An 11,871-nucleotide genomic window follows, 5' to 3' on the forward strand; every position below is an offset into this window, starting at 1 on the left:
CAGACAGGCAATTTAAAGGGGCCAGCTGGGGGTGCTCTATAGGGGAGGTGCACATACTCCCAGCCAGGGTACTTGGAGGGACTGGCAGCAGTTCCCATCTGGTCACAGTTCCTGGCACCACTCCTGCTGGAATATGGGGTGCGGAATCAGTCCCTATCCAGCGGGGCTGTAACTGTGGCAGCACGGCCATGACCCTGATCTGCCGCAGGAGGAGCTGGCAGAGGCCCCACTCCTGCCACAGGAGTCTGGACCTGGCCTTGCTTCTGCAGAGAGGGTCTGAAATCGACCCATTTGCCCACAGTTTCAGCTGTGGCAGCCCAGCGCCATTCCCCATCTGGCCATGACCCCACTCCTGCTGTGGTGGCCCAGCCTTGGTCTCACTCCTGCAAAGGAGATTGCAAAGAAAACAGCAACACTAGGAGTAGTGAGATTTGGGGAGTGAATGAAACAGGCCTGGGCAGCACCAGCAACTAAGGCTAGTTTGGGATGTATGCAATGGTAGCAAGCAGGAGGGGGAGGGGGGGGGAGTGAACGCAAAAAGGGCAGGGAGATCTGGGGAGAATGCAAAGGGGACTAGCAGTGGGGAAGTTGACAGGGATGAATCCTAAATGGGAACGCAAGACTAGGGGCAGTTTGGGAGAGTGAATGCAAGAAGGGTGGGGAGATTTGGAGGAAGAATGCAAAAGGGATGTAGAAATTTGGAAAAAAAGGAAAAGGGGCAGGCAGCAACATTGGACATGAGGCAGTTTGGAGTGAAGGAAAAGGAAGTATGGAAAGTTGGGATGATTGAAAAGAGGGCGGGCAGCAGAAGGAGAGCAGGGAAGTTTGGCATAGTGAATGCAAAGAGGGAAGGAAGGATAGAGTAGGTGAAAGCAAAGGGGACAGGCATAAGAACATAAGACCATTCTTGCTCATCAGTATCATGTTTTCCAACAGTAGCCAATGCCCAGTGCTTCAGAGGGCAATTACACCCCCTTCTGTTTAGCCCAAATTTCTCACAATCTGAAACTTGGGGCACCCAAACCATGGGGTGAAAACCCTGAATATCTTGGCTTATAACAGGAGTTGGCAACCTATTTACCCTTGTTGTGTTTTGTGGGCTACATCCAATACTACCTGTGTGGCACTGAGGATTTCACATAGGCTACAACTGTGTGCTGATTGGGTTGCAAACAGTCTACGAGCCACAGGTTGAGAACCACTAGCTTACAGTCATTCAAAGACCTATCCTTCATGAATTTATCTAATTCTTTTTTGAACCCAGTTATAGTTTTGAGCTTTTCAGCATTTGCTGGAAATGAGTTGCACAGGTTGACAATGCACTGTGTGAAAAAAGTACTTTATTTTATTTTAAACTTTCTGCCTATTGATTTGATTGGCTGACTCCCGGTTCTTGTGTTATGTGAAGGAGTAAGTAATTTTTGAAGTGGCCCCCAGCAAAAATTATTGCCCACCTCTGGTCTAGATGGTGCTTGGTCCTGCCAGAAATGCAGGGAACTGGACTTGATGACTCCTCAAGGTTCCTTCCAGTTCTAGTATTCTATGATTCTATGAAACTATTCCATATCTTTAATACTTTTGGTTGCCTTTTTCTGTACCCTTTCCAATTCTAATACATCTTTTTTGAGATGGTGCAACCGGAACTGAACACAATATTCAAGCTATGAGCAGGCCATGGATTTATAAAATGGTATTATGATATTTACTGTCTTATTCTCTATCCCTTTCCTAATAGTTCCTAACATTGTTAGCTTTTCCCTACTGCATATTAAGCAGATGTTTTCACAGAACTATCCACAATGTTTGCAAGGTCTCTTTCTGGAAGGCTAATCACTAATTTAAACCCCGTTATTTTGTATGGACAGTTGGGAGTGTGTGAAATTGTATCCTCATTGTCCAGTCATCCAGATTTGTGAGATCCCTTTGAAACACCTCACAATCTTCTTTGGACTTAGCTAACTTGAGTAATTTTGTATTACCAGTAAACCTTGTCACCTCAGCATTTACTCCTTTCTCCAGCTCATTGATGGCTATATTGAATAGTACTATTCCCAGTGTACATCCTTGGGGAATACCACTATTATCTCTTGAAACAAAAGACAGAACTTTGTAGCACTTTAAAGACTAACAAGATGGTTTATTAGGTGATGAACTTTCAGGAGTCTGGCCCACGAAAGCACATCACCTAATAAACCATCTTGTTAGTCTTTAAAGTGCTACATAGTTCTGTCTTTTCTTTCAGCTAGACCAGACTAACACGGTTGCATCTCTATCACTATTACCTCTTGGCATTCTAAAAACTGACTATTCCTATCCTTTGTTTCCTGCCATTTAAACAGCTACCAATCCATGAGAGGTCCTTCCCTCTTAGCCCAGAAGTGCTTACTTTGCTTAAAAGCCTTTCCTGAGGGACCTTGTACAAGGCTTTCAGAAAGTTTGAGCACACTATATCCATGGAATAAACCTAGTCCACCATTTTTGACCTTCCTCAAAGAGTTATAGGGAGGCATCACTTCCCTTTTCAAAAACCATGTTGGCTCTTCTCCAACATATTGGCTGTGTCTACACTGACAAGTTATCCAGAAAATCAGCCACTTTTCCGGAAAAACTTGCCAGCTGTCTACACTGGCCGCTTGAATTTCCAGAAAAGCACTGACAATCTAATGTAAAATCATCAGCGCTTTTCCGGAAAAACTATGCTGCTCCCGTTTGGGCAAAAGTCTTTTTCCGGAAAACTGTTCCGGAAAAGGGCCAGTGTAGACAGCACAGTCGTGTTTTCCGCAAAAAAGCCCTGATCGCGAAAATGACAATCGGGGCTTTTTTGCGGAAAAGCGCGTCTAGATTAGCTACGGATTCTTTTCCGGAAAAAGTGCTTTTCCAGAAAAGTGTCCTGCCAATCTAGACGCGCTTTTCCGGAAATACTTTTAACGGAAACTCTTTTCCGTTAAAAGCATTTCCGGAAAATCATGCCAGTGTAGACGTAGCCATCATGTGTATCCATGGATCTCATCATGCCAGTTCAAACAGCAATGGTGGTGCAGTGGTTTGGGGGTGAATGCAAAGGGGGCAGATAACACTAGCAATGGTAGGTTTGGGAATGAATGCAAAGGGGGAGGGAAAATGGGGGTGAATCTAACGGGGACAAACAACAGTCCAATGGTAGCTTGGGGGTGAATGCAAAGGGGGCAGGGAAGTTTGAAGACTGAATGCAAAGGGGACAGATAACACTAGCAATGGTAGGTTTGGGAATGAATGCAAAGGGGGAGGGAAAATGGGGGTGAATCTAACGGGGACAAACAACAGTCCAATGGTAGCTTGGGGGTGAATGCCAAAGGGGCAGGGAAGTTTGAAGACTGAATGCAAAGGGGACAGATAACACTAGCAATGGTAGGTTTGGGAATGAATGCAAAGGGGGAGGGAAAATGGGGGTGAATCTAACGGGGACAAACAACAGTCCAATGGTAGCTTGGGGGTGAATGCCAAAGGGGCAGGGAAGTTGGGGGCGAATACAAAGGGGGTAACAGTAGCCGTTAGGTTAATGCAAATTGGCAGGAAAGCCGGGGGGTGAATGCAAAAGGTACAGCACTAGCAGGGGATAGATTTGGGGTGCATGGAAAGGGACAGAGCAGTTGGGGGTGAACGCCTGGGGGCAGCAGTGGTAGGCTTGGGGGGCGCGCAAAGGCAGCGGGGAGGTCGGGGGTGAATGCCTGGGGGCAGCGCTAGTAGGGGTAGGTCTGCGGGGGGAATGCCGAGGGGGTCTATGGGGGGGCGAGTTATCCTGCAGTAGGACCAGGGCCGTATCCACCCGTGTTGGGGGGGGGGGGTTACTCACGCTCCAGCCCCTCCCCGCACCGCGTGCCACGCTCTCGCTCGCCACCCCCGGCTTCTCTGCCCCTACTAAAAATGGCGGCTCGGTGGCGCCTCTCTGCCCCCATTCAAAATGGCCGCCGAGCGGGCGTCTCCTTGCCGCCGTCCGAAATGGCGACCCAATCACTCCCGGCATGCATTCCGCCTGGAACGGCAGCTCCCTGCCTGGCTTCTCCTGCGTCACGTGACCCGGGCGGCCAATGCAATTTTGGTGTTTCGCTAAACGCATTGCGAGTTATCCCCAACGGTTAGAAAAGGGCTGAGTCGTCGCTGGGTCCATAACCCATCCCCCCCTCAGAGGGGCACGGACGGCATGGGACCTTCCTCCTCCGACACATGGGGGGAGGGGAGTGTTGTATTATGTAGGTGTCTATAAAGATGCCTGAGGGACTTGGCCTCAAAAAAAAAAAAACCCAAGTTCCGTTGACCGGGCGTTTTCTGTAGCAGGAATCATTTTGAAATCCCCGTTAGGCTCTGTTCTGGGGGGGAGGCTGACTCTGAGTGGTCAAACAGGCATTTGATTAGCCACCTCCTCTCCCTACCAAAGGACCCGCGCCGGTGCCGCGGAGGGTTCTTGGCGTTCTCGCGGGCGCGGACAGTGGCGGCCGTTGGCTGCGGGCGGTTGGTCACCCCGCGAGGGCGAGTTGGCGGGGGGTTTGCGAGCGGAGGTGAGCAGGAGAGGGGGGGGGCGGGGCGGAGAGTGCGGGCGAAGCGGGGCTGGTTCCCTTCCCCGTGGACACAGCTTGCCCCGGGGGGAGGGAAGCTGGAGTCAATGGGAGCAGGCCCTGCACCCGCCATTCACACCGTGTCCTCACGAGCGTCTCTGCTCTGCGTGCCCCACACACGTTGCACCCCACCTCTGAGCGCTACGGGCCGGGAATAGACGGGACCGGGATCAGCTCCTCCCACCCCACCGCCCTGGCAGGGGAATGAGTCAGCGAGGGATGCCCGGGGCAGAGTGGCGAATGGCGGCTGCCTTGTGCTGCAGGAAAGCGTCATGGTCCCGGCCAGCCTGAGCTCGGGGGATTCCTTTCCAGTTCCTCCTCAGACCTCCGCTGGAGCAAGAGCCACCCAGACAAGCACCTGAGGAGAGACAGTTTGACCCCCCCGGGAGCCTCAGTGTCCCATCTCTAGCAGCCCCCCGCCTGTGCAGCCTTTAGGACTGCCTGGTGCGTAATGGCCTGCCAGGCTCGGTTTTTTCTCTTCCACACTTGAACAGCAGTCCCTAGAGAGTGGGTTACAGAGGAGTTGTGTATCAGAGCCCAATATCCAGCCCAGGTGTTGAGAGTCCTAGTCCAGTGCCCTTTGCAAACTCCTGTTACAATCTGAAGCCATGTCTCCACTTGACACACCGGAAATCGATATTTTGGCATTCAATTTGGTGGGTCTAGTAATGATCTGCTAAATCAGACAATGGGGGTCAGTGCCCGTTCTGCTCCTTTTGAGGAGTAAGGGAAGCCGACCAAACCATTTGGAGTATGGAGACAGTGCCAGATTTGGCTTAAGGTATGTCGATTCCAGCTATGTTGCTTACGTAGCTGGAGTTGTGTACCTTAAGCTGACTTTACAGGTCTAGTGTGTAGACCTGGCCTGAAGCAAAGAAAATCTTACATGAACACCACCACTCACTGTGTATCCTAGTGGTGGTATTCTGTGTACAGCTCCTAAAGCAGGCATGTCCAAAGTCCGGCCCACGGGCCAATTGCGGCCCATGTTCTGGTTTAATACAGCCCCCCAGGTAATTTGGCAATATCTATCTTTTATGGTCCCCAACGAATCCATATGTATTGAGATGAATACATTGTAAAATCTCAGTTAATGTCAGTTGGTCTAAATCAGTTATAAATATATTTGGACACAACATTTATACTTGGTGTTATGTTCCTGTTCATATTTTTTGAACTTAAAAGTTGACAGACAACCTTTATTACCAATAATATGTAATGTACTTTACAATGTTCCTGACATATATTTCAGCTTCCTGGATTTTTTTTTTCATCTGGCCTTCAGATATGAAAGGCAGAGTGATTTAACACCTGTTTAGATTTGTCATCCATGTAACGAAATGAAAAGTATGCCGTTTGCAATAAACTTTGCATAAAATAGTTAATTTGCATTTAATTGTAATGGTTCAAAGAATGTCAGGCAAAATGGTCGGCCCTCACGCATGTTCACTTCATCAAATCTGGCCCTCTTTGAAAAAAGTTTGGACACCCCTGTCCTAAAGCACACAGTCAAGAAGCTAAGATTCAAAGATTTAGAAACAGTCCTTTCTTCACTTTCCTATCTTGGGGAGTTTGCAGCAGCATTTCACATATTAGTACAGCTGATTAATTTGTATCATGTTTTGAAACTTTATGGAGAAGGGGAAATTGAGAAATTGTTGGATTATTTTCAGTTAGCTTTAGTCCTGACAATGGTAATGCTTAGCTGTCATGTGGTGCTTGTCAGGTATATATTTCAAAGTGTTTTAAGAGGAGATGTTTATCAACACTATACCCTTCTACTGCACAGACACATGTATAATATTGGGAAGACTACCAATTCTCAGAGCCTGTCATAATGCAGTCTATGACTTAGAACAACTCTACAGCATACAGTTTTGTCCATAAGAGTAGGGATGTGTGTATTTGTGACATGTCTATAGTTACCAAAGTCCTGTGGTAGATGCAATTATACCAGCATAAAATTGCTTTAGGGTTGTATATCTTATTTTGCTTGCCATATTGGTAAGAGCTGCATTGGCCCAAACTGTTCTTTCCTGCATCTATCGTAGGAGGGTTTGCAGCTATTCCAGCAGACCTTTTTAAGTATAGCCCTGTCGTTAGGGTGTTTCAAGTATCTGAAAATATTGCAGCTTGGTGGGGGAAAGATCTAACTAGTTCTAGAGATAAGACTTGTTTTATAACAACCCTTCAAAAAATTTTCAACTCCAGAAGAGTAGTTGCTTATCTCTCCTCCTATTTTCTTTCCACCCTCCACCTCAACTCACTACCCCAAGCCCCCATCCCCAGAAAAGTAGGGAGTTAAAAAGTAAAAAACACCAGTGCTCCCATCATTTTTATGTTTTCAGATTCCTGTCTAATAATAATGCATTATCTTGAACAATATATACTGGGGAAATTCTATACAAAAAAATACATTACTCACATGATATTTTTAAATTCTGCATATTTCATTTGTCAAAATAACAATATAATCATGCCAGTTCAAATTACTTCCCTGGTTTATTTCAAAATACCTGCCAGTAACTATATAACAGTAAAGATAAGATTCAGGAAATGGGAGGGGGGAGAGAATTATGAATAAATTCCTTACTAGACATTAATATGGAATTCTGATTAATTAATTTAAACTGCAGTCCCTTAGATCTTAATCTATCCCATACTTTTCAGTACATTGGGCTACCCACATTCTCCAGGTTTGCTTATCAGCTGCCATGTGACCTAAGTCCTATTTCAAATTAAATAGTTTTATGTCATTGATGATTGTATGCTTGCAAGTCATCCTAGGCCTACCCCTCTTTCTTGTTAGATTTTCTGGCCTCCAACTGAGAGCCATAATTGGTAGTCAGTTATGATCCTTTGTAAAATATGCCTTAGCCCAGGAGTAGGAAATAATTTTTGATGGGGGGCCTCTCCAAGAATTTTGTAAGTGATCAACGGCCCACATTATCTTTTGCCCAGCCCTGCCCTGCCCTAGCCATTGATGTCTTCTTACAAATTATTTGTGATAGAGACCTCACTTTTTAGTCATTTTACTGGTCTCATTGTTTGTTTTTCTTTCCTCATAGCTTACTCCTAATATTCTCTGCAGCCTACTCATATTGCCAGTCAGCTTTTGTCCCAGTCTGTCCCCCTAGAAATTCTGAACACTTCTCTGTGACACACACCCTCAGCATTCCCATATTTCGTATGCTGTCTATCCCTTGATATCCCATGCCTCCTGACATGGCCCCATAGGCAGGGCACCACGACGAATGCAGCTATCCTCAGATGGGACTGCAGCCTCTTTGCAGGGGCTGCTCTGTTCTGGTATAACAGTGGCTCCTGATGGATGAAAGGAGTAACTACAACACCTTTCTGACAGGATGTATTGTCTGCTGGGGAAAGAAAAATTCTGTGTGGCACATGAATTCTCTGCATCTGCAATGGTGCAGAATTCCCCCAAAAGTAAATCTAGCACAAGAAGCTTATATTACTAAAGCTAATGAGAGCCTGACAGAGAGTTTAAAATCTGAACTCTTGCCAACAGTAGGACTTCTTGTGAGTATGAGTGATTTGTTTTGTGGGGAAAGCGAAGTTATTCACTAAAACTTGTAAAAGGATATAATAAAATATTTTCAGGTTAATGATGCCATTCAGATAGGTATTGAAGCTTTTGGTTTTACAGCAGAAGTATGTTAATGATCAGGAACAGCATTGAGAGGGATAGGGGTAAATGTAGCATATGTTCTTTTGTGAACTAAGCATGAGGTTGGGCAACCGGAGGCCTGGATTTTATTTGACTGACACTGAAGTTCAGTGACATTTAGAGAAAGTCACTTAGGATCAGTGTTAAAGATGTTAAAAACTAGTCGACTAGTCAGTTCCTTCCCTCCTTCCACCCGCTGCCTCTATCAGAGGCAGCAAAGCGGGGGGAAGAGGGAGTACTTCAAAGGGCAACACTACACAGCTGAGCCCGGCTCAGCTATGTGGCACTGCTCCTTTGAAACACCAAGACGGAGTTTCAAAGCAGCAGCGCTGCCTGGAGTCCAGGGTCAGCTGGGGTCTGCACAGCATTTCTGCGGAACCCAGGATCAGCTGGGAACTCCCAGCTGACCCTGGGATCTGGTGGTATTTCAAAGCGGCAGTGCAACATGGAGCCCAGGGTCCATGAGGGCGCTTCCACTTTGAAATCACAGGAGCCTCCACTGGGAACTCTTGTACATTTCAAAGCTGGCATGCTGTGTGCAGCCTGGAGTCAGCGGGACTTCCTGCAGCACGCTGTGTTCCACCCACTGGAGGTTCTTGTACATTTCAAAGGAGGAATGCTGAAGTGCCTGTCGACTAGTTGAGTAGTCAGAGAAATTCCGTTGACTACTTGACTAGTCAGTTATGTTCAATTTAACATCCTCAGTCAATGTTCCCTCAAATTTTTCCTTCCAGGGGCAGAATACATTTGGTTATGTGCACCACCAGTAGAAACATGTGCTGTCTACTGTGAGCAGCTGTGGGCACTCTACTAATCAGGTGGGTGGCATCTGCATCTCTGCTGGGTGGCCACCCAAGCGCTCACCTTACAGGGAATGCTGCTTAGGATGAGACCTCACTGCAAAGAAAACCCAGAACCTGTAGCAGCCAGTCTTGGAGTTTGAATTAGGTGATTCAGGATCACATTATGGAGGTAAAAATATCTATGTAGGCATTCCCACTAAGGCTGTGAGACCCACCCCTTCACGAGGTTCAGAACCCAAGCGGAAATGTCTACACAACTTTTTTGTAGCTCCAAAACATGAACCCAAGACCATTAATATAGGCTCTGAGAGTGAGTACTGACAGATTTGAGAGGGCATTTTTGTTTTTTGTTTTTTTTTTTGTAGGGTAGATATACCCTTTTGTTTCTGTTAACATGATCTTGCAATACTCTCATGGGTGTGTTTGCAGAACTGGGGTAAGTGTAACTCATTTTCTTCCTTGTAAAACCTTTGAAAAGCACTTTGAGAGTTATAAATGACAAGTGCTATATAAAGTCTTATGATCCTTGCAGATCTTGTATGTTGTATACTTTTTCAGTCTTCTTTGAGGAGGAAAAAAAGTTTTAGACACACAAGTGGTATAGTTAAATTAGTATAACTCAATGAAGTGGAAGTAATTATACCAGCATAGCTTAAAACTGTATGAGAAACAAGTACAGCTATTAGCATTTCTTTTTAGGTATCTGAACTGAAGTTATTTTTAAAGAAAGTTCTCTAAGCAAGTCTTCCTTCTGTCACTTTTTGTTAATCATTTGGCATGCTGCAGTATAATTAAAAATGTTAGCATTCAGGTTTGGCTGTACCTATTATAGTGGTTAGGGAGAAATTTCTTGGAACATGTTTAAAATAAAATCATCAACTGTCTTTACATAGGTAGATGCCAGTATGAGCCTTAAAACCATCTGGAAGAACTACAAAGTTTTGATTGTTATGGGAACTAGCCTTGGGCTGATACATTGGGGGTGGTATAAGATCAAGTCCAATCCTATTTTCCAAACAAAAAGAGAGGACTATGTACCAGAACCTGGCATTGTGACATATGTGATGCAACATGAAAGCCAAAATAAAGGAAAATAATAGTAGTACTATATATAAAAAGGTAAGTTCCTTACATAGCTAGACCAAAATACTTAATGTAGTATATAATTCATGTGATGAATTAATTTTCTAACAATAATAATCTTGTTCTAGGGTACTTTTTTGCCTTTTCTTTTGCTTATTTTTTTCTGAGAGTTAACGCTACAGTTATGTACTGAATGCTCCACATAACAGGAGTTAGAAGGCAATTTAGTGCATAAATTATACCTTTTTCTTAAACACAACTCCTATTCTGCTATTATACTCTGAAATGCATCAGTTTATGTTTTCAAAACTGCAACTAAATCCTGCTGGACTGTAGAACCAGCCTGTAGGTGTTCCATTAAGTGACTTTTATTATGTGACTTAAAGTTCTCTCTATATCTATATCTATATAAAGTTTTTTCCTGTGTGACGACATAGTGACGTCATCACATCACTGTGTGTCTCACAGCCTCTCCCCCACCCTTAGCCTCCTCCCTCCCCCCTCTCTGCTGCTAACTCCATTGGCTCAGAAGGTGAACGCCAAGACAAACAGCTTGTGGCTGAGGTGACTGTGAGTAGCTAAACCCAGTGGGTAAATTATGCTCTCTTCTCCTTCCTTGCACTTCTTGTCACTTGACCCCATGTGCAGCACTTCTATCTCCACACCGCCTGAGCCACCAAACCCCTGCAGCCTACAGGGGCCAGCACTCTGCCCCTCCATGGGGCGGATTGTGAGAGCCTCATGAGGCTTACAGGCAGCTCCATGCCATTTCAGCCACCAAACCCTGGCAGCCCACAGGGGCCAGCACTCCACTTTCTAGCTGCTGTGAGAGACAGAGTGGTCAGGGGAGATGATCTCCAGGACCCTGCAGAAACTTGGCCATGTGGCTGTATTTCACATGAGTTCCCGCAGGGTCCTAGCAAGTGCTGGGTGTTTAGAGCCAGCCCAGCTGGGAGCTACTACCCTTCTCTGTAAAGCAGGTGGAGGGGGGAGGACTGGCGGTGAGGGGGATGGGCAGTGTGGAGGTGCGAAGGGGGAGGGGTTAGGGAAGGATGGGGGTGTAGGAACGAAGGTAGGAGTAGGGATGGAATGAGGGGGATGACCCGGAGGGGGAGGGGTTAGGGAGAATGGTGGGTGTAGGAATGGAGGCAGGGAAATGGGGGTGTAGGAATAGAGGTTGGAGGTAGGGCTAGGGGTGAAAGGAGGGGGTGGACTGGGCCATGGACTTGTTTATTGGCAGGTAGAGCAGGAGTAGGAAGGGTGCAGCAGAAGGACTGGCTGGTGATTGAAGGGCATGAGCGGGTGGGATGGGCCAAAAATGTTCGAATAGAGGGGTCCATCCAGGAGTGTGGTAGGTGGGAGTGAAGAAGTGTGTAAGTGTCTTGGGGCCATGGAGAGCACAGCTGGGCTCAGTGCAATATTAACAGCTGTCTGGCCACGAAAGTAGTCAGTGAGAGGGGGTTGGCAAGCAGGGGGCACAGCCCCTTAGTATTTATTATCCTATAAAGGCTTTTCAAGTCTATCTAATAAATGTGAGTCCAAGAGGGTCAAGTCTACTGACAAACATGACTCAGTGAGAGATTAAATTGTATTTAACATAGTGATGTTATATACAAACATAGGTAGATATAGATACTATTGTTTTAAGGGCTTTCGGAACATAATTTAAAAAATGGTTTTGAAAAGTTTTGCAAGTCACTTTTAA

The 11,871-nt window shown here is 46.0% G+C and overlaps 2 protein-coding genes across 9 annotated transcripts in view; one reads left to right on the forward strand and one right to left on the reverse strand.

The window, feature by feature from the left end:
• Positions 1-4,228, reverse strand: part of SLX4IP (SLX4 interacting protein) — a 125,920-nt gene extending 121,692 nt beyond the window's left edge. For 2 of the 7 annotated variants that reach the window (XM_075925666.1, XM_075925664.1), the window contains exon 1: positions 3,833-4,223. In XM_075925666.1, the coding sequence (XP_075781781.1) occupies positions 3,833-3,935 (103 nt within the window). In that variant the 5' untranslated portion in view covers positions 3,936-4,223. Of the gene's footprint in view, positions 1-3,832 lie in introns of all 7 variants that reach the window. The other 5 variants (XM_075925665.1, XM_075925663.1, XM_075925660.1 and 2 more) reach the window with 5 other exon arrangements.
• Positions 4,229-4,398: 170 nt separating this feature from the next.
• Positions 4,399-10,180, forward strand: LOC142828075 (uncharacterized). 2 transcript variants are annotated; one of them, XM_075925669.1, is made up of 4 exons: positions 4,411-4,535; positions 9,015-9,098; positions 9,449-9,519; positions 9,977-10,180. In XM_075925669.1, the coding sequence occupies exons 3-4, from the start codon at positions 9,478-9,480 to the stop codon at positions 10,178-10,180; spliced, it is 246 nt and encodes an 81-aa protein (XP_075781784.1). In that variant the 5' UTR covers positions 4,411-4,535; positions 9,015-9,098; positions 9,449-9,477. The 2 variants fall into 2 exon arrangements, with proteins under 2 accessions (XP_075781783.1, XP_075781784.1); XM_075925668.1 differs by lacking the exon at positions 9,015-9,098 and having other exon boundaries at positions 4,399-4,535.
• Positions 10,181-11,871: the final 1,691 nt, after the last annotated feature.

This window comes from Pelodiscus sinensis, chromosome 3 (assembly GCF_049634645.1).
Source record: "Pelodiscus sinensis isolate JC-2024 chromosome 3, ASM4963464v1, whole genome shotgun sequence".
Taxonomy (NCBI): domain Eukaryota; kingdom Metazoa; phylum Chordata; order Testudines; family Trionychidae; genus Pelodiscus; species Pelodiscus sinensis.

Coding starts and splice junctions, on each gene's coding strand:
- LOC142828075 (XM_075925668.1), top strand. CDS start 9,478: ATGATCTTGCAATACTCTCATGGGTGTGTTTGCAGAACTGGG. Junction 9,520..9,976: donor GGTGTGTTTGCAGAACTGGG/GTAAGTGTAACT, acceptor GTCTTTACATAG/GTAGATGCCAGTATGAGCCT.